General features: G+C 37.4%; 1 protein-coding gene across 1 annotated transcript in view; it reads right to left on the bottom strand.

Moving 5' to 3' along the window:
- Positions 1 to 23,844, bottom strand: part of eys (eyes shut homolog) — a 238,982-nt gene that overhangs the window by 55,459 nt on the left and 159,679 nt on the right. Inside the window, exon 31 of the mRNA XM_051917822.1 lies at positions 4,590 to 4,751. Within this exon, the coding sequence (XP_051773782.1) occupies positions 4,590 to 4,751 (162 nt within the window). The remainder of the gene's footprint in view (positions 1 to 4,589; positions 4,752 to 23,844) is intronic.

Genomic DNA, 23,844 nt, shown 5'->3' on the forward strand with positions numbered 1-23,844 from the left:
GTAGAGGGCAAGGTGGAGTTCATGACAATTTAAAGTCTATTTAGAGAATTCCTAGTTTGTGCTTGTTGCTTATCCTCCACACTCTAGAACATTACAATTATATAATATAATATAATATAATATAATATAATATAATATAATATAATAAACGTTTAGTTCCTGTCCTTGATTCTGATTGGTCAATAGCTGTTTTATTCACGATAAAACACGGCTATGACCGTTTCACCCAACAGTTCTGTGTATCACTACACAACACCCTTAGCAACCACTCTTAGGAACGTAAACTGTTTCAGAATATTTCAAATATCTCAATTGATATTGTTCATTGAAGCTTACTGTATTATGTAGAAGAGTATTGTGAGAAAAAGATCGAGTGAGCGACTTTAAATGTCTGATGTATTATCCTGTCTTTTTAACAGTTAAGGGGTTTTCCCGTGACTGACAGAGCTAGTCAAAGCATTTGTCAGTTGCGTCTTGTTCCGTGTTCACAACGATTCAGTCTTTTCAATGTAAAAGTCTTTGCTACTGACTGACTCACTCATAAAGTCTTTGCCGCCATCTAATGGCGTAATAATGTAACTTCCTTTGCTGTTCACGGTCAGGGACTATTTTTTTCAGCGGAAGGAAGGCTTTTAGTAAGATTTTACTTCATGAAAGTTGCATTGATACATATTTTTGGCTTTAATATATGTATTGTGTGGTAACCGTTTTATAAAAGCAATAAGGTACTCGAGGCTAGTGCTGTATACTCTGTATACTACTGTATAAGTGCTGGACACTTCGCATCGTGCCTAACAACGCCCTTCAGCCGTGACTTATTCATGATACAGCACAGCCTCTCGTACCTTATTGCTTACTTTATAATATAATATGATATTAGAAAAATGGAAAATACAAGCAGTTTTACTAGTTGTCCCTTTAAGACCACACTGTACGAATTGAAACAATTTGGATAAAACTGACATTGATCAAAAGTCCACTCGCCACAGAAAAATAAATAACTCACTAATCACATTCATGCCGGGTTGGGAGATCATTCTAATTAAATCAGTCAGCTTCCCTCCTCTAAAATTGATGAATATGTCACTAGCAGAACGAGAGAGCGAACCCAAATGCTTGCTCCCTCTCTTTTTTTACATGGCTAATCTATAAAAGGAATTTCATGAAGACTCTGACAGGTTGAGACATGAGATAAACACTGTCATATTGGCCGTGTCAGGTGAGCTGCATATGCAAGACTAATCTGACAGGGTGGAAGTAAAATGAATTTTCTAACTTGACATCAAGAGCAATCTCATTCAAAGATGACAGTTTCATCCAGCTCTGCCTTTAGTGCCAACAATTTATAGACATGACTCATCTCCCTATCAGGTTATTTAAATGTCAGGTGATTGCCAAGACCGCTGCTACTGATGTAATATGGACTGCATTTCAGTCATTTGGAATAAGCTTGAAACTTTTGAACAATGTAGACCGCAAATGTGACAGTAAAACGATATGATTGATAAAGCACTTGACAGTGAATGGCAATATTTCCCACCTGTATTGAGTCATTACGAGCACAATATTCAGCAGAACCACAAAATGGGCCCACCCACAATTTTTGACATCACATGCACTAAAATATTCTCTGTTTTATTTTTGATATTTAGAAAGAGTAAATTTGGTGACAACAAGTATGATCAGATTGACCACAGTCCGTTCAGAAAACTGGAAAGTTGTTTCTCCATCTGACAAGCTCTAATCTGATTGGCTTACTTTATCAGACTTCCCGAAGTAAGAACACGCATGATTTTTAATCAATTAGCCTGGAAACAAATTTGTGTTTACAACGTACCGGATTGACAGTGAGCACTTTTGGACATACATGGTTAATATTTATAGCCAATTATAACATCAATAAGTTGATTAAAAAACCCGAACTCTCATATACAACAGAGATTTGTCAGCAAGGCAACGTCTGATAGAACAAAATGGAGCATTTATAATATATTCTTGTTTTCCAATAATGATGCTACTTAAAATTTTAATACATTATAATTAATGTAAATCTAATTCACTCAATTACAGGTAAAATCCCCAAATACTCATTCATTTGGAGTTCGGCCCAGCCAAGGGACCATATTTGTTTAGGACAAAGTAATTGAAGAGCATCATCCAGCAGGGTTTGCCAATTAGCTAATGGGATCAGCCATCATAACTTTAAATTCAGCCCACAGCACATATACTGGTGTGATTGATTTCACCTAGAGACATTTGCTATGTCATTAACATGTCCTGAGAGAGAACTTCATTACTGGATAAAGAGGTACAGTCGACTGTCCGGCGTTTTAATTTAGCACTGAGGCTTACAGTCATATTCACAGTCTCATAACTCAGTGTGTGTAATCTGCAGCGAGGGAGGCTGGGAAGCCAATTATTCATTAACACACACCGATAGAGTGCGAGTTATCGAGTCAAACTTTCCTCATCGTTTGAAGGTGATTGCTATTCAATAGACACATCAGGTGCAAACAGCGAAAATATATCATGAATGTGATGTCAAATTTAATTACTTGCCCCTCAAATCACACTGACATTATTATTGTAACATGCGCTATGTGTATTTACATACAGCTGTTCACCCTAATCTTGGAGCAACGAGCATGTAGCCATAGAGACATATAATTTATGACGAATATGTCACTGGTTTAGAATTAGCACTGATAATGAAGTCTGTGTTGTAGAAATGCTTGAAGACCTAATAAGGTTTCCATGGTAAATTCTATTAGATACATTTCTACAAAAAAAAATAATAAAAAAAAGCCTAAAATAATGGACTCATCTCATCTGCAGGAATGTAAAGGTGGTTTAGATACTACCCTGTTGAAAAAAAAAAAAAAGCATATGTTGGTTAGGTATGTTTTGAGGCATGGAAGCTAGTTTGAGCTGGTTTATGCTGGTCCTTGGCTGGTTTGAGCTGGTTTATGCTGGTCCTTGGCTGGTTTAAGCTGGTCAAGTGCTGGTCGTAAGCAACTAGCTCCAGCTCAGGACCAGCTAAGGACCAGCATAAACCAGCTCAAACCAGCTTCCATGCTTCAAAACATACCTATCCAGCATTTGCTGTTTTTTTTCAACAGGGTAATATACTAATCTATTAGGCATGTATCACTTGACATTAGCACATTTAGGTATTAAAAGACACCATAATAGGTTGGTGCAGGGATGCTGTATTTTTGTAGGCCAACCCAGGAGACAGCATCACCCTGGTTCCCTCGACAAGAATCCAATAAGATTTTTCCATTGGCTTTTGGTTTAGAAGAGTTTGCAGAAAATAAGGTCTCTGACTAACAAAAGCTTATGATTCTTATATGTTTTGTTCATCAAGATAATCTTCACAAATGAACACAACGCTTATGAATTTTGAAATGTAAATACAATTGGCAGAAGTCAAAAGTTAGGCTAAACATAGGCTATAAATGAACTACACAACAGTTGCATGACTTCAACCTCACCATCACTAAGCTTCTGACAACCCTTTCAGTCTTTGTTTAAAGACATTCTCCTGAAAGTTTTAATTATAATAGTTTGCAAGAGTGTTATTATAAACACAACGAGGCTGTAAAAGAAGACTAGTGAGTATATGAGTTTACCTGTTCGGCTGATGACGTTTAATGTCCTCTACAGTCAACCGTCATTTACAAAAAAAGTAAAAGCTTTAAAAAAAAAAAAAAAAAAGTCAAAAGGGTATTACTGATGTATTTTATATTGTAGAATAAAACATGAAAATATCTTGAGCTTGTGTTCACCACAGACATTTATTTCAAGCATTTAACCAAAACCCCATTAACTTCAGGACGATAGAAACAGGAAGTGCTTAAACGCTAACTCGTTTCCGGGTTTTGGCCTACAAAAATACATCATCCCTGCACCACGTTTTGACAAGCATTACTCTAATGGCTTGTCTCTTTTAAAAATGACAAGTAGACTTTTGTCAGTAAAGACATTTATAATGTTACAAAAGATTTCTATTTCTAATAAATGCTGTTCTTTCTATTCTACAAGGAATCCTGAAAAAGAGTATCACAGTTTCTACAAAATATTAAGCAGCACTGCTGTTTTCAACATTGATAATAATATGAAATGTTTCTTGATCACTAAATCAGTGTATTAGAATGATTTCTGAAGGATCATGTGACACTGAAGACTGGAGTAATGATGCTGAAAATTCAGCTTTACTATTACAGGAATAAATTACATTTTAAAATACATTAAAATAGAAAATATTTATATTACGGTTTTTACTGTACTTTTGATAAAGAGTACGGGGTAACTGGGATATGCTAACCAGCTTAGTTGAACACAGATGGTATTAGGGGGAGAGGATATACTAAGAGTGCATTTTAATAGACAAAAATTAGTATGCGCCCCTGCATGCAAGGCGAGTCATCTATATTTTGGTTGCTTTCCCAGAAAAGAAAATCAATTTTAAATCTGTATATATACTAAATATTCATTTTAGCACATAGATGCGCTCACTATACCAACTACAATTTTGATTTCACAGGGTCTTTATGTGCTGTATTCTCCGGTGGCTCTCAGATACTCACTGTAGAGAATAGTACCATGAGGTGTCTTGCTCTTCATTGTCAAATACACGGTGTCCTCAGAGGAATGACTCGTGAAGTGAGTGTCTGACTGAAACAGGGACGTCAGCGACGGCAACTCCAAGAAAGAGGTACCATCAAATTGAGGGAAAAAGACTGTTGTATCTGAAAAAGAAGATAAAAAAACAATAATTCTACTGGTAAAAGGTGAAGTTGATAATTCAACACACTTGTTTAATGACACACACACACACACACACACACACACACACAAATATATATATAGAGTTGCACAGGGATGATGTCAAAACTCGGAAGACTAATTCACCACTGGTTCCCTTGAGATTTTCCTATGGGTTTTTATAATAGGGTTTTTCAATTTCTGAGTAAAATAAAGCCAGTGGTAAACATAGCTTGATGATACTTTGGCGTTTTGTTCGACAATGTAAATCTCTCTCTCTCTCTATATATATTATACTGCATATTCATATTTTATATGTCATTAAATTAATACATTTACTTTTATGACCTTATATTAATTGAGAAACTTATAAATATTTATATACTCTTTTTACATTTCCGGGGTTCTCAGAAGCTAAAGTCGTTATAGTTGGGTAAACGTCTATAGTTGTAAACGGGAGATGACAGCAAATATAATTTTTGCATTCCTATTTGCTCCAAATAGTAAAAGAAAAAAAAAAATCCATTATAGCATTTCCAAGAATCTCTGAAAGAGGGAAAAGGGATTGATTATAGCAGTAAGAGAGAATGATGTGAGATTTGACATCGATCCCTAGAAACACCCTATTAGAAACACCCTTACAGCAGTGTTAAATTTAAATTTTTTTTGTAATCAACTGCCACACAAAGAATAGCATTAAAAATGTATAAAAAAAAATTTTTAAATAAGAAAAAAATGAAAAAACTTGATTTGCGATGTTGATAACTGTGAAAACGCATCATTCACAGTCTGTAAAAAGGGTCTATTGGTTTTAGATGAAGTATAGCATGTCACTCTGACATGTCAACTACCCCTTCACATTTTTCAGTCATCTTCAAATACTAAATTGCATAACCTGTAGTTATAAGATTATGACATAAATTTTGACCGTTTACTAGTATAACCTCCAAGCTGAATGCACAGTCAAGAGAAGTAATGTCTGCCAGGCTCTGATAAGTAGCCTACACGCAAAGGCAGGAGGATCCTGTCAGGACCTGTTCTGGAGCAATGTTATCTCCCAGAGGGTGACAGACGACAGTGACTCTAGGGGAAGAGGAAGGTGGGTGTTGTCTGCTATGGTCACGACCTCTCTGCAGCGGTAATGATCTGTTAGCTTTTACACAGAAGGCAATGTATGTAGCGTGACAATTTCAAGGCATATGTGACAAGACTTCAGCATGGCCCATCTGTGGTGAACGCGTGTCAGGGTGTTGCTCATACAGGTCTACATACCACATATTAAGGCTGATTCAGCAAGATTCAGGATACAGTTCTCAAGGAGACTGTGAACGGCAATTTACTGTACATGACTTCTGCAATGACAAACTAAAATGTAACTAACCAACACAAAGGACCAAAACAATGTTTTGGTTTGAACATAGAGACATTTTAAAGCTGATATTTTATCCACACTGCTGCCTGTCATTTTGAAGAATAGTTCAACATCCCAGTATTAGAGTATGTTAGATGTATAAAACTGAATACAAGCGTAAAAATAGGGCTAAGAAAATTTTGAAAACTGAGACTAATCTTACGATTTCCAACAAGTCTTCAAAAATAAAAATGTGCAAACAGTTTTAATTTACAACTTTACATATTATTAAAATTCTATTTATATTTATATTTAAAGGGGATTCATAATGCCCCTTTTACAATATAAGTCTGTAATATAAGTCTCTGGTGTCCCCAGAATGTGTCTGTGAAGTTTCAGTTCAAAATACCCCACAGATCATTTATTATAGCTTGTCAAATTTGCCCCTAATTGGGTGTGAGCAAAAACACGTCATTTTGTGTGTGTTTCTATTTAAATGCAAATGAGCTGCTGCTCCCAGCCCGCTTTCTAAAAGAGGGCGGAGCTTTAACAGCTTGTGCTTCAACAAAGCTGGAGAATCTCACGCAGCCAAAATGGCGATTGTCAGTAATGGTGTTCAGCCTTACATTGTTCAAACTGAAGTCGGACACTGATGGAGAGACTCAGGAAGAAGTTACAACTTTTAGAATGCATCTGGACATTTCTGAATGGTTAGTGGATACATTTATGTAGTTGCTGTGGAGCTGATTCAACTCATCGTCTAGCATGTGCCGTTATGTTAATCTTGCAAATCCAGAATCCATTTGTTAGAAATCAGAATTAAACTGACATTTTTAGCACTTTATTCTGCTTATTTTTCCTTTACAACACTATTTTGTTAGTGCATGAAAACATGACAAAACATACAATAGTTTCCATCTATACATTTGTTTTTTTTACATAATACTCTTAAAAATATTTAAAAATATATTGTAAATATGTGTAAAACAGAATAACAGAATAGAATAAATAATTTGGAATTAATTTCATGATTTCTGACCAATGTTTAGAAGTCAAAACGAAACTGTAAAATGTCAGATTCTGTAAAATGTATTTATTTACTCAATATATTAATATTCCCCAGACCCTAGTTTGCAAACCCCTGTTCTGTAATAATTTAAGGATTTACAGAACATAGAAATATTAAATCTGATTATTTTTCTTCATTCCCTACATGCAGGCTGGTCTGGTTGTCATTGCAGATGCAGAGATTCAGATAACAATCCATTATGATCAGCATGATAAAGTGTTTGGGTCTAACATTGTGTCTAGCGGCTTGTTACAGATGCTGGTTAGGCAATATCTTAACTGCAAACCATCCATCCTGAAAATAATGACAGTGAAAGACAAAATTTCCTCCCAAGTGTCCTGTGAAAAAATAATGAGTCTTTGACGACCCTTTTGACCTTTCAGATCTGCTTTTATTCTAGATTATTATTATTTCGATTATTTTAGATGCACATTTAAGTCAAAGCCTGAGCTTTTTTTGTGTCTTACAAACATTTTATTTAAAAAAAAACAGACTATCCTCTATCTTGCTTAAATATGAGTAATGATAAATGCACTGTATCTATACAACATAATACTGTAGCAGAATTTGCCATTTTCACTTCAGAAATGAATCTATAATCAGATTTTCGGGACGGACGGTAAATCTCTTTAGTAGAACCAGAAGAATCTGTCACACTTGTGTACCAGGATTAATCTCGCCTGTTGCCCCAGAGAATATTACTCTTCCGCTCCCCGCATCAAGCACCAACAGTGACAATAATCGTCGTGCCAAGCGGCAAACTCTAATTTGACTCAGACTATAGGAAGAGAGGCTCCTCTGTCAAATCCTAGACTTGTTATAATAATTCTCATCGAAAAACTTTGTCAGCAAATAAACAGCCCTCGGACTCCACCCACTTCCGGCACCCAGAAGGGCCACCAACACCAAACAGAGTTTGAGGCTCAGAAAGCGGCCAAGCAAACCGAGCGAGTCCCAGCGCTCCTCTCAGATTGGACTGCAGTCAGACCGAAGGAGCCTTTCAAACAGCTTCCTGATTCCTCTAACTCAGCAGAAAATAGTGCACACTCTCAGGGCTGCTGTTTAAGGGGGAGTTTTACGAGGCTGATGAACCGTGAGATAAGCACAGAAACAGTCTTGATGGATAGGCGAAGGGAAAGAAAAGCAAACGACTAGCTGAAAGAGGTGACGGTGCCTTTTTCTTGGGCATTACAGACAACTTCGATGCAGCAAACAGTAGACATTGCGCCATCAGCAGTGAAAATGACTACCTGATTTACAAAGTTTCCTCACATACATTGTAAAAAATAATTTTTCGAAGTTGACCCAATTCTGATTTTTTTGCAGATCGGATATGACCCACAAACGTGTAAGCAAGCGAAAAGGTGGATTCTGAAAATTCTCAGATTGGACTCATGTGTGGAAATAAATTGACAAGACTGGTGGATTCGTGCCTCTGCCATGTAAACGGACAGATCGGATATTCACCTGTCAATGCAAGTCGTACATCATTGAAAAAGCGAATGACGTCAACTCAAGTGGACACCAACCATGATCACATGACTGTTTTTAATGCCCCAAAATGGCTGCAACAAGGGCTCTCCTCTTTTTTCTCCCCCTTAAGAGACCAATGTTTTGCTGACCTTTAAAGATGGCGTGGAAAGCAAAAGTTTGCATTATCATTTCGTCTTTGTCCATTACAAATTGCACCGTTTTTACTTCCTTTTTGGCCTGCGCTTTTCCAGGTCAGTACGTCTATCTTGGGTTGTTTCGCCAAGTGTATAGTTAAATGCGGATATGTATGCATCCAAAAAATCCTGCCCAGGCTCATTAGAAAAACGTACCTGTGTCAACTTTTTTTCGAAACGCAAAATACGTTGCGTCGTGCACGTTTCGCGACAGTTTCAAAGTGAAATGTCCAGTGAGTGGCTCCATCACGTTTAATAACATACACCTACACTATACCCTAAACCTACCCGATAGTGTTAACAAAAGCAAATGTGACATAAAAACGCAATCGTAACCGTGGCATTTTATCATTTTTGAACTCGTCTTAGAGCTCTTTTATTGTGACTCTTCTTTCAAGGGATTCGTACCCGAACTCTTCGCATCGCAAGTGCAATTCTGTACCAGTTGAGCTACTGAGCAAGCTTATTACATCAGTAAAACTGAACATATGGAGCTGGGTAAGTGATGCAAACTCCAAAATATATTCGTTTAGAAATCATGTACTATGGTAAAAAGTGTTTTGAGGTCATAACATAATTGTGCAAGGAACCGCGTGAATATATTTCCATAATCTGGCCCTGTAATCATAATTGTGTGTGAAAATAATTAAAAGTGCTTGCTGTTTTACTGCCTCTAGTGTTCATTTCTGTTTGAAACTGCAGTGATATGTACGTATTGGTATATATTTTGTGTTTTTCAAAAATGTTGACAAAGGTACGGTTTTTCCAATGAGCTTGTGTTGAAAAAATTGGATATAGTCAACAAATCGGAATTGGGCATCAAGACCTGCAGTGTAAATGTGACCTTAGTGTACATTTTACAACGAAATACTGTACAATTCATTTAATTCAATGTGTTACTTGATGTTTCTTTGTAATAAATTGTGAAATTTACTAGCAATTTCTGAGTAAAAAAAAAACTTTCTTCACTATTTTTTGTTTTTTCAGTGTACAGTAGCAGCCAAAAGTGATGTCCAGAGGGGATATTTGTTTTTAATGACCCTAAAAGTTCGATTAAACCATCAAAATATTTTACATTTTTAAAATATTTTAAATATGAGGGAAGAACAAAAGACTAGACTTGGCTAAGATATTTATCTGAAGAAATTATTTGCTAAAAAAAAAAAAAAAAAAAAAAATTACAGCTAAAGGTTTTATTTTACTATGCAACAAAACAAAAAGCTTCCAGAACTTAATCACTTATCAATATTTTGTTAGTTCTCTATTATTTTTGCATGTGTTCATAATTTCTATGACAGGCTGGCCAAAAATTATGTCCACACAATTTGGCATGTTTCATTGCATTATCATCACAAACAAAACAATTAACTCCAAGGCAGTATAACTACGCAATATGCTTACAAAATCTTTAACAAATTTTAATAAGATTTGAATAAAGGGTGAAAATGTCAGTTTTCCTAGGCTGGACATCACTTTTGGCCACTACTGTACATGCACAGAAACAAAAGACTGTCATGCGGTCATCAGAAGAAAAAAAAAGAAAAAAAAAAGTGTAGAATCTGTACAACTTGTACCGAGAAAGCTCGAAGGAATTATTTAATACAGTGTCTGCTTGATTATGTGATATTTCCCATGGGGGGACTACAAATGAGTCAGCCCTGAATATAGCAACCCCCTTGCTTTGCATAGTGCCCAGAGGGACAAATAACATTTCAGTGGATTACTTAATTATCTGCAAATTAGCACTTTGAGAACAAATGGCGGAGGTGCCGAGTAAAGGGCATAGGAGCACAGAAGTGCTGAGTGAGTTATTGAGAGAGGTCACCGGTTGCCTTCCTGCTTTTTATAGAACTGTAGACTCCTCGCGGACGGTTCATTTTATCAATAAATGCCTGAATAAACAAAGTGGTCCCTGCAAAAAACCTGATCCTGAAACAGATAAATAGACAAAGTGACAGACAGCTGTAAATGCTCTCCGAAGTACAGCGTGCACCATACAGTATGTGCAGCACAGAGCTCTTTCCTCCTTTAGAGATTCGTGTGTCAAGATTATGCCCCAAAATAAGTCAGAAAGCAAGCTGAGCAGTTTTATACAGAGCAAACCATCTTGTATATATACTAATGCCCTGACACCAAACCTTGTCTGTATTATTACTCTTGAGGTGTAAGGCACATGTGCATCCGTAGCTCCCAAAGGAGGGCACGATCTGACCAAGCTGTGAAAAATGCTGAGAGGCAAATAAAGTCATTTCATCTTGATGACAACTTGTCATTAGGAACATTGCTGACATCACATTTTTTTTTGACTATTCAAATTTCACTTGTATATGTGTGGGTATTGTATTTCGCTTACCATATTCTTGACTATAATGTAGGACTGAGTGTACAGCATACTGTATGCATAAACTGGTAACACTTTACAATAAGGTTCAGATTGTTAATGTTTAGTTTAACATAGTTTATGCATTAGGTATCAGAGTTCTTTTATTTATTTAAACATTTATTAATTTATAGGTTAATGTTAACTTATACTATTGTGCACTGTTTATTCGTATTTGATCATAATATACAAGTGCAGTTCAAAAACTATGGTCAGTAATATGGTCTGTAAAGAAAATAATACTTTTATTTAGCATGGATGCATTAAATTATGGAAGCTTTTCTGCCACTGGATAAAAAATGTAAAAGTTAATTGCGACTTTTTATCTCACAATTCTGACTTGCGAGTTTACATCTTTTTTTCTCAGAATTTCGAGTTATAAAGTCAGAATCGCAAGATATAAAGTCAGAATTGCGTGATATAAATTCGCAGTTGCGAGGTATAAGGTCAGAATTGCAAGATATAAAGTTGCAATTATGTGTTATAAAGTCAGAATTGCGAGATATAAACTCACAATTGCGAGTTATAAAGTCAGAATTGTGACAAAGTCACAATTCTGAGAAAAATTCAGTCTTTTTTCACCTTTTTTCTGAGGAAAAAAGTCAGAATTTCGAAATATAAACTCAAAATAAAAAAGTCACAATTGTAAGATAAAAAGATGCAGTGATCTATTTTTTTTTATTCCGTGGCTGAAACAAGCTTTCATATTAAATTGATCAAAAGTGACAAAAACACTTTACAAAAGATTACTATTTCAAATAAATGCTGTTCTTTTTAACTTTTTTGTTTATCAAAGATCATTGTTTTGCTGGAAATTCAGCTTTACCATCACAGGAATCAACTACTTTTCTTCTAAAATGAGCATTTTTATCAAGCTTGTATGTTTATGTTCAGTAATTTCACTTTAATGGCAATGAAAAGGACCTATTAATTGCCATTAAAGAGAAATTACTGAACCTAAATATACGAGCTTGATAAAAATGCTCATTTTAGAAGAAAATTTCAGATTGCAATTAGAGGCTTTTGCATCTTAAAGTCTTCATATATATATATATATATATATATTTTTTTTTTTTTTTTTTTTACATAACTAACATAACTAATATTAATGTCACCTGGAAAATGTAAAAACAAAAACTGAAAATGTATTAATATATGTAGAAATTAATATTATCCGAAATTAATGTTGCAAATGTACTGTTGATTGTTCATGATACCTAATGCATTAGGTGAAAATCTCTTTAAATAAAAAAAATAAATATCTATGAAAAGGAAAATCTTGGATCCAAGTGTGCCTTATGAAAAGGGAATAAAAAAGTTATTTAAACAAATATTGCTTAAAAGCTTCATTGAGCAAGCACATATTTTCTGTGTCATACTTAAATGATACAATTCGGCAAAGCAATAAATCTAGAGGGTTTCCAGAACCTGAGACAATAATAATTTAGTTAGGTGCATTTGTGATGGGAAAACATTACAAAAAATTCATTATCCATCCAGCAGTGGTTCCCAATATGAACAGCAAGGAAACATTGCGGCTGATTTAACACACTCACTTTACTCTCAAGTTGTAAAAGTCCCACCAGGGAGACATCACAGAGAAGCAAAAATCATATAAAAATGTCCTTAAATCTCTTTTGCCTTCTTTGTAATTAACTTACTGTACAGTAGAAAGAGACTTTAATGGTAAACCTCACAGGAGTCAAGATGGTCTCAGACACGGAGATTTAAACAAGCTGAGTGGTCACTAAACTGCCTCATACACAAATCCTTATTTCAAGTTCCTGTTGATTGGGAAAGTGAATAAAAAGTGATGCTGTTTGAATTGTTTCCACCCTGAACAGGAATACAGGATATCGACCAGTTGTTCAGGTTAAACTGGTGTTAAACTTCTATGTTTCTGTCTGTGGTCCTTCAATTTATGCCACACCATCATCACACGTCCTAAAAACTGAAGCCAAAAAAAAAATTTGATCGCCCTCTGGTGGCTGGCTGCAGTATAGGTCTTAAACTCCACCCTATACAGGTGCTGGTCATATAATTAGAATATCATCAAAAAGTTTATTTATTTCACTAATTCCATTCAAAAAGTAAAACTTGTATATTATATTCATTCATTACACACAGACTGATATATTTCAAATGCTTATTTCTTTTAATTTTGATGATTATAACTGACAACTAAGGAAAATCCCAAATTCAGTATCTCAGAAAATTACTTAAGACCAATACAAAGAAAGGATTTTTAGAAATCTTGGCCAACTGAAAAGTATGAACATGAAAAGTATGAGCATGTACAGCACTCAATACTTAGTTGGGGCTCCTTTTGCCTGAATTACTGCAGCAATGCGGCGTGGCATGGAGTCGATCAGTCTGTGGCACTGCTCAGGTGTTATAAGAGCCCAGGTTGCTCTGATAGTGGCCTTCAGCTCTTCTGCATTGTTGGGTCTGGCATATCGCATCTTCCTCTTCACAATACCCCATAGATTTTCTATGGGGTTAAGGTCAGGCGAGTTTGCTGGCCAATTAAGAACAGGGATACCATGGTCCTTAAACCAGGTACTGGTAGCTTTGGCACTGTGTGCAGGTGCCAAGTCCTGTTGGAAAATGAAATCTGCATCTCCATAAAGTTGGTCAGCAGCAGGAAGCATGAAGTGCTCTAAAACTTCCTGGTATACAGCCGCGTTGACCTTGGACCTCAGAAAATACAGTGGACCAACACCAGCAGATGACATGGCAACCCAAACCATCACTGACTGTGGAAACTTTACACTGGACCTCAAGCAACGTGGATTGTGTGGCTCTCCTCTCTTCCTCCAGACTCTGGGACCCTGATTTCCAAAGGAAATGCAAAATTTACTTTCATCAGAGAACATAACTTTGGACCACTCAGCAGCAGTCCAGTCCTTTTTGTCTTTAGCCCAGGCGAGACGCTTCTGACGCTGTCTGTTGTTCAAGAGTGGCTTGACACAAGGAATGCGACAGCTGAAACCCATGTCTTGCATACGTCTGTTGCGTAGTGGTTCTTGAAGCACTGACTCCAGCTGCAGTCCACTCTTTGTGAATCTCCCCCACATTTTTGAATGGGTTTTGTTTCACAATCATCTCCAGGGTGCGGTTATCCCTATTGCTTGTACACTTTTTTCCACCACATCTTTTCCTTCCCTTCGCCTCTCTATTAATGTGCTTGGACACAGAGCTCAGTGAACAGCCAGCCTCTTTTGCAATGACCTTTTGTGTCTTGCCCTCATTGTGCAAGGTGTCAATGGTCGTCTTTTGGGCAACTGTCAAGTCAGCAGTCTTCCCCATGATTGTGGAGCCTACAGAACTAGACTGAGAGACCATTTAAAGGCCTTTGCAGGTGTTTTGAGTTAATTAGCTGATTAGAGTGTGGCACCAGGTGTCTTCAATATTGAACCTTTTCACAATATTCTAATTTTCTGAGATACTGAATTTGGGATTTTCCTGAGTTGTCAGTTATAATCATCAAAATTAAAAGAAATAAACATTTGAAATATATCAGTCTGTGTGTAATGAATGAATATAATATACAAGTTTCACTTTTTGAATGGAATTATTGAAATAAATCAACTTTTTGATGATATTCTAATTATATGACCAGCACCTGTACTTGTAATCGAATGGGATGTGAGCCAAACTAAAAAATCATTATTTTAGGTAGTTCTTATCACGCTGATGTGATACACCCATGTGTAATCACAAGGTAATGTGTCTTTTGGTATTAATATTTATTTATTTATGCATTTATTTAATTATTTATGTATTTATTTCTTTATTTATTTGACAAAGAGTTTATTGTACACTGAGTCATTAATTATCACCACTTAAGACTGAAGTTTTAAAAGAAAATACAACTATTGCCTCTAGAGGGAGTCCGTTGTGGGTTGCTATGGTGATGCGCATTGTGTTTACTTCAGACGCTACAAGCTGCGATTGAGGAAAGCCACTGATCTTTTCTTGTGTTTACTTCTCCTGATAATTCAGGGGTTTTTGTAATCTGTTTACGTGTTCCACGCCCGGGACTCGTAACAGATTCATGGAGGTTCCACCGAGATTTACATCCAGAGTGTGAGGCCAGTTTTGGGATCCAGACTGTACGACGACGAGACGACGACAAAAAGAGTTGCGTGTGACCTTGTGACAGCTGCTGACGTCCAGAGAGCTAAAAGGGACCGAGCTGAGAGGAAGGCGACGCATCGCTAAGGGTCGTGAGAGGGTCTGAAGCTGGACAAGATGGCCGACGAAAGGAAGCAACTGGTCTGGAAAATCAAGAAAAGCCTTTATACACTGACTGCTGGTGAACTGTGTCAGGTAGCTGAGAGCATCATCCCATCTGCAGGTCAGGATTCTTCCACCATATCCAGAGACGACGAAGAAGGTTGTTTCAACTTCATCTCTTCCTACATGCACAGCAAAACATTAACAAAACTAGAAGATCAAGGTTACGCACAGTTACTGTTTTTAAAAGACAGTATTGATGAGCTTATTCAGAAACGTGTAACTGTTGTAAGTGATCATTCTATGTATGATTTAATTGAAACAGATGTGTACACGAAAACACCTACACCAGTAAAACGAACACAAACACAATCAGCAAGTCCACATATGCAAACATTTTCATCACCACTACCCATAAGTGCCAATGGTGATGCACAGTTTTTAGAGTATGAGAAGCTACTCTCTAGGAAGGAAGCTGTCTGAGTTTAAAATTCCATCTACTGTTGGACGAGTAGAACAATCACCTCTCACAGAGCAGGGTAGCACACAAAATACAAGACATCTACCACCCAGACAGTCTGATAGCATGTTGTACTTGAGAGATTTATCATACTTACCACGTAGAGAATTCAAGATATATGGGGGGCAGGTGGGTGACAACACATCTGACATCGGATACAACAATTTGTGTAAGCAGATCGACGAAGGCTTCAAAGCAAACTACACAGAGAGTGAGATCATTCAAGCTGTTCTGCGCATAGTGAAACCAGGACAATTCAAAGAGATGCTCATTAACAAAGATGATTTAACTGTGACTGAACTGAAAAGTTTTCTGCAGTCTCACATGAGTGAAAGGAGCAGCAGTGAGCTTTTCCAAGAGCTGATGAGCACCAGACAGCGAGAGAATGAAACACCGCAACAGTTCCTATATCGTGTAATAGGACTGAAACAGAAAGTGATTTTCGCTTCCACGCAGAGTAACACTAACATTGAATATGAGTCAAGAACGGTCCAGAATGTGTTCCTGCGTACTATACATCAGGGTTTCCTTCCCAAGTACAACGACATAAGAAGTGAACTAAGACCTTTGCTCACAAACCACACAGTAACTGATGAAACACTACTGAAACAAGTGACAAAGATCTCAAGTGAGGAAAGTGAGCGCCAACGAAGATTAGGCCAAGCCATACAGCGAAAACAGACTCAAGCTCATAGCGCACAGATTGACTCAGGATCAGACGAGAGTGAATCAAACACCAAAATGCAAAAAAAGAGCAAGACAAAAACCATACAAGAACTAAGCGCTCAAGTAGAAGCTTTAAAAAGTACAATTGACACTTTGAAAGAAGCTAAATGGCCATGTCACTGCTCCGCACAAACGGGAGCTGGTTCACATGCTGGACATAGACCAACACCAGCAAGAAGAGGAGGGCCGTATGGGTGTCCGAGGTGTATAGAGGAGGGTAACAGCTCATGCAACCACTGCTTCATCTGTGGAGAAGAAGGACACCGAGCCATTGGATGTGGTAAAAGGGCAAGGGGCACAAGGAATACTTACCAGACTACTGAACTGAGATTGTCAACTGGAGAAAGATTCCCAGAAAACAGAGTACGTGAAGCCAATGCAAACAGTGCAGCCTGCTCTTCCGTGTCTAGAAAGACAAACTCGAAACAGAACAGAGTAGCAGAGCTAATTGGAAACAAATGCTTGTTGAAGTGTAACATTAATGGTTATGCCGTGACCGCCCTACTTGATACAGGTGCTCAGGTCAGTATCATTGATCAGACATGGAAAAGAACCTATTTACCCAGTCAGCACTTACGACCTCTGAGTGAACTAATGGGATCCAAACCTCTTCATGTCTTGGCCGTTAATGGAGATGTCTTACCATTCGATGGGTGGGTTGAAGCAACAGTGAACCTCCCTGGCAACAGTGATCCACAGTTAGCCATTCAAGTTCCTTTCCTGGTGGGTAAAATGGCTCTTGAACGACCCCTCCTGGGATTTAACGTCATTGAACAGCTGGTAAAAGGACAGACGACTGGTGCAAGTGTTCTTGCAACTATCACTACGCTGCTAAAGGGAGCCATGGAGATTGAAGATGATCAGGCTGAGGTGATAGTAAACTTCATACAGACACAAAAGTCATCTTGTGATACCGAGGCCATTGTCAAAGTTGGACGTCAGGATGTTGTTATTCCATCAGGTCGACTGGCACAGATCAAATGTTCCATACCTGTAGATTTTGATTTGTCAGATCCTGCCATCTTGTTTGAGACCAATGTAGACAATCCACAACTTGAGAGACTTGATCTTGGAGATGGATTGCTGGAAGTCTGTGGAAGACAAAAACCGTTCATTAGCATTCCAATAGAAAATCATACTAGACATGACATTATCTTACCACGACGAACGACACTCGGGAGCATACAGTCCATTAAGAAAATTGTGGAGACAGACCAAATAGCAGAACCAGTTCCTCTGGAAGTTAACAGTGCAGAGACCCAAGAAGGAGCAGATAACAACAGTATTACAGTAACAGAGCATTGGGATCCACCTGTAGATCTAAGTCACTTGACTGAGGAGCAACAAAGGATAGCAAAGAGGATGTTGTACGAAGAGTCTATGGCATTTGCATACAATGACGAAGATGTAGGCTGTGTCCCAAGTTTGCAGATGTCCATCAACTTGATTGACAACATTCCTGTTCAGAGAGCCTACTCCTCAGTTCCCAAGCCACTACATAAAGAAGTGAGAGAGTACATCCAAGATCTCCTGGCCAGAGGGTGGATTGTGAAGTCAAAGTCCCCCTATTCTGCACCAGTTGTATGTGTCAGAAAGAAGGATGGAACACTTCGACTTTGTGTTGACTACAGACTACTTAACAAGAAAACTGTCCCTGATAGGCATCCCCTTCCTCGGATTCAAGACCTCACTGACACGTTGGGAGGGTATAGCTGGTTCTCGATTTTGGATCAAGGGAAAGCTTATCACCAAGGCTTTATTGCGGAGGGATCACGACATCTGACTGCTTTCATTACTCCTTGGGGCCTCTATGAGTGGGTACGAATTCCTTTTGGATTAACCAACGCACCTGCTGCCTTTCAACGAAGCATGGAGGAGATGTTGGACTCTCTGAGGGATGAATGCTGTATCCCTTACCTTGACGATATTCTGTGTTATGCGAAGACATTCGAAGAACACGTGGAAAGACTACGGAAGGTGTTGCAAGCTTTACAGCGACATGGAGTTAAGCTAAGACCAACCAAGTGTGAGATGTTCAAAAAAGAAGTGCGATACGTTGGGCGACTGGTCAGCGCAGAAGGAGTCAGGATAGATCCTAAAGATTTAGATGCTGTACGGGCCTGGAAAACAAAGAAGCCTACCACGGTTGGAGAAGTCCGGAAGATGCTGGGGTTTCTGAGTTACTATCGATCTTACGTCCAGGATTTCTCTCGCATTGCCAAGCCAATATACGACCTCTTGCAAGTAAAACAAGCTAGAATGGGGTCTGTTCAAACAAAACCAAAGGTAGATGGAAAGAAAAATGTTCAATTACCATCGCGAACACCCATTGAGTGGAAGGAAGAACATCAAAGGATTCTGTGCAGATTAGTTGAAGCTTTGACTACTCCACCTGTACTTGCATATCCTGATTTTGATTTGCCTTTCACACTTCATACAGATGCTTCAGAACAAGGACTTGGAGCTGTACTTTATCAACGGCAGGCTGGGAAAATGAGAGTCATTGGCTATGGATCAAGAACACTGACACCGGCAGAGAGGAATTACAGACTCCATTCAGGGAAACTTGAATTCCTTGCACTAAAGTGGGCAATCTGTGAGAAGTTTCGGGACTATCTATTTTATTCCCAACACTTCACAGTTTATACAGACAATAACCCTCTGACTTACATAATGACTACTGCCAAACTCAATGCTGTGGGGTATAGATGGGTTGGAGAACTCTCAGACTTCAGGTTTGATATCAAGTACAGACCTGGAAAAGTGAATGTGGATGCAGACAGTCTTTCCCGGTGCCCAATGGATATCAACAATTACATCACAGAGTGCACAGAAGAGTTGTCTAGTGAAATCGTCAAAACCACATGGGAGGGCACTAGGGCTGCCGAACAAAAGGATGTTGCTTGGGTCGCTGCTCTTAACCAGGTTCAGGAAGATCGAATTGAGAGTGATGCTGGTGAAGTCCTAGGAAAACTAAGTCATGATGAACTGCAAAAGGCACAGAGATTGGACCCAGCTATTGGTGAGATTATTAGGCTGAAAGAGTCCCACGCAAGTGTTATTAAGATTATGCTGGCAGGAGCCATCTTTTCTTTGCTGGGGAGTGTGTGATACACCCATGTGTAATCACAAGGTAATGTGTCTTTTGGTATTAATATTTATTTATTTATGCATTTATTTAATTATTTATGTATTTATTTCTTTATTTATTTGACAAAGAGTTTATTGTACACTGAGTCATTAATTATCACCACTTAAGACTGAAGTTTTAAAAGAAAATACAACTATTGCCTCTAGAGGGAGTCTGTTGTGGGTTGCTATGGTGATGCGCATTGTGTTTACTTCAGACGCTACAAGCTGCGATTGAGGAAAGCCACTGATCTTTTCTTGTGTTTACTTCTCCTGATAATTCAGGGGTTTTTGTAATCTGTTTACGTGTTCCACGCCCGGGACTCGTAACACTGACATATGTTCAAGTGTTCGTTTTTCCAGTAAGTTTGGTTTTAGTTAGTTATTTAATGCTATAAAAACGAGGTGTAACATCATGATTGACAGCTGTGCTTGCAATTGAGTCTGTGGGCGCAGAAGTGTGAGCGGGTCCTTGATACCATGACTCCACCTCAAGTTCACTACTGTGCAGACTCTGTATCCAAATGACGTAATCGGCAACAACCGTTTTTGGGATGCTTTGGCTTCATTTTTCTACAGTGGAAGTAAGTGGAGACACATCATTCATCTTTTTTACAGGTTCAACCATACAACACACAAAATGAAAGGCTACTAGACTGGTATATAATCTCTGAGGCCAGTTGTCCTCTTATTTGTCATGTGACACTGAAGAGATTCAGTGTGACCCAATCGCTCCCTTTCCATCATGAAGTCACAGACACCCTCTCATCTTCCTCACCCCTTCACCCTCAGGATGTTTGTTGCGGTTTTGCCTTGACATGTTTGCTGATGCTAGCTGGTCAACGGGCAGGGTAATTATGAGAAGACTAAATTATAGTGACAAGAAGGTCAGTTTATCTAGAGCTGATAGCCTCTCACTAACCTATAACCTTAGAAATGATAGGTTTTAGAAATCATAAAAGACCCCATGCTGTTTTATGTTTGTTTTCTATTAAACATTATATATTAACAGAATCAATAAAATTAGGTAACAATAGTCAAGTTGCTCTGTATAAACAAAACATTGCCACAGACCATAGATGAATTGAAAGTGGTCATTTGGAAATTTAATTTGGGAAATTCAACTAATTGCATCTGAAATGCATTTCTTCCCTAGTCATGCAAATTTTTTCTTGTTTTCTCAAGCCTTATAATATTATTACACCACTATTACTGTTGCTGTCCTTTTAATTCCTCCTAATGATGCACCTATCCTTGATCCTTCTTACTGACTTTGAACAACAATTTTATTTCTATATAGGGCTGACATTGTCAAAATAGAAATATAAAGAAAAAAATATACAGCTTTGAAACTAAAAGCTCTGCTCTACTTGTCTGTGAAAAGAAAAAAAAAAAAAAAATGAGAAAAAAGGGAACTGAAAAGCAGATTCTCTTTCAACTTCTGTCAGGTGTTAGAAACTAGAATTTACAATAAAGAAGAAGAGCTAAGAGGGAGGACTGGAAAACTGCTTTTCAGCAGCATTAGAATTTGCCACTGGTCCACTTTGTATATGGAAAAACATTTTCATCAGTGATTCAAAAAGCAGTTGCATTGAATGCACTACGATGTTCAGTTAATGTGTACTATAAGTTCTCAATTTCAAAACAATACATATTAGTAAATGCAAAGACGTCTTCACATATGTCTGTGTTTGTGTAATATGCTCATCTCTATACAATTAGGTTTCAAGTGGGATATTCCATGACGAGAGTAAAAATGTACTATTTTTTTCTTCTTCTGTTACTGGGCTCAGGTGCTTAACCTTCATAAAATGTTGGTCATCAACCTTAAGAGCAGGGCTTGACATTAGCTTTTTTGCTCACCAGACACTGTGACTAGTGGTTTTCCAAAGTTACTAGCCACTCCACATTTTCACTGGCCAAAATTTTGACATCGATACCCTGGGGAAAAACTGCCATATAGATATTTTTAATATTATCTCATAATTTGGCAGCAGATATATTGGGCCTGAAGCACGGATCCATTATACTGTTACACATGCGTTTTCTTTCTCAAGTGTTTACGTTCACTTAAAATACAACTGACTGTGTTTACGTCTTTTACAGTTTAAGTGCAATAAGCAGTGAAGAAGAACTCAATTTAGTACTGAGAGGTGGCTTTATGTGTGCACGCTTTGGGTGATGAGTCCAATGAGTCAAATTATGCACAGTACGTGCAATCCCATGCCACAATTCAAGCACTGCAACACCAACAATATTCATCCGGAGCAAATTAAACTCGCTGTTGGAGAGATGAGAAAGCGAGAAAGCGCAGCTGGTATAGTGTATCTATTCTGCGGAAAATGAGTATTGGAAGCGTTTCAGATATTTCAGTATTGCTATGTATCGAAAAAACTATATTGTTGACAACAATACATTGCACTTAGTTTATTATTTCAGATGCCTTTTTAAAAGACTACAACTGAAAAATGTGGTTGCAACATGGTTGCACATAAGCTCAGTTATTAAGGGTCACTAGAATTAAAGAATATGTTTTATTATAAAAAAATAAATGTTATAATAATATTTTATTGTATTATAAACAATTTTTATATTATAAAATTAGTTAATAAAATCATAATAAAATAAAAATAGTAAAAATGCACTGAAAATCAATTCAACTACTTTTTTATTTAATTATAATTTTAATTTTAGACTAAGTATAAAACTACAACCCGAATTCCAGAAATGTTGGGACGTTTTTTAAATTTGAATAAAATGAAAACTAAAAGACTTTCAAATCACATGAGCCAATATTTTATTCACAATAGAACATAGATAACATAACAAATGTTTAAACTGAGAAATATTAAATTTTTATGCACAAAATGAGCTCATTTCAAATTTGATGCCTGCTACAGGTCTCAAAATAGTTGGGACAGGGGCATGTTTACCATGGTGTAGCATCTCCTCTTCTTTTCAGAAAAGTTTGAAGACGTCTGGGCATCAAGGTTATGAGTTTCTGGAGTTTTGGTGTTGGAATTTGGTCCCATTCTTGCCTGACGTATTTTTCCTTTAATGATGCGCCAAATGTTCTCTATAGGTGAAAGATGTGGACTGCAATTCAGGACTCTTCTACAACGAAGCCATGCTGTTGTAATAGCTGCAGTATGTAGTTTTGCATTGTCCTGCTGAAATTCACAATGCCTTCCCTGAAATAGACGTCGTCTGGAGGTGGAGCATATGTTGCTCTAAAACCTTTATATACCTTTCATTCATTTATCAAACAAACGTAGAAACCAGCGTACATCCGAACAAAAAAAATCAGCTCATGACAACGCTCATGTGTGATTCATTAAACTTTCGTATGTGGCCAATTCCGTCGCACGAATGAACGGGTGTTGATAATTGTGGCGGCTGAAAACAGTCGTCATTTAAATATCACGCCCCAAATTTTAGAAGCCTCGCCCTATTGTTTACGACACAGAGAAACGTAACCCGGCCATGAAGAGTAAGTAGAAAAAAGAAATTTATCTTACTCTAAAAACAACCCTCAACCTCGTAATTGCAAACAATAAAATTAATTTAAATAAAAATACCGGTAAATAAAACTAAATAGGCTACTTACAAACATTATTAATATATATAAACTTGGTTATTTTAGAACTTCACTCTACAGAAAATCCTTTAAATTTATTTTATTCCGAACAGAACAAGCACGAAAAATAAGTAGCTATATATTATAAATTAAAACACAAATTAGGCTATAGTGGCATTCATTATAAAGCAGAAATGAATTTATTTAAAGCAAAACTGAACTGGGCTCACATAGCCTACCTCTCTCATTCGGGAAGAATCCAAACGTTTAATATTCGCAACGTAACATTTATTGCTTGCTGAACTACTCTTCCTTATGTAAACAAGGCTTTGCATTTCACTCTTGTTTCAATATCCACTTAAAACATGATCCTGCACATGCGCAAAAATGTGTTTGGTTGGGCGTTGCGTGCGCCAACT

Source organism: Ctenopharyngodon idella, chromosome 13, assembly GCF_019924925.1.
Source record: "Ctenopharyngodon idella isolate HZGC_01 chromosome 13, HZGC01, whole genome shotgun sequence".
NCBI classification, from domain to species: domain Eukaryota; kingdom Metazoa; phylum Chordata; class Actinopteri; order Cypriniformes; family Xenocyprididae; genus Ctenopharyngodon; species Ctenopharyngodon idella.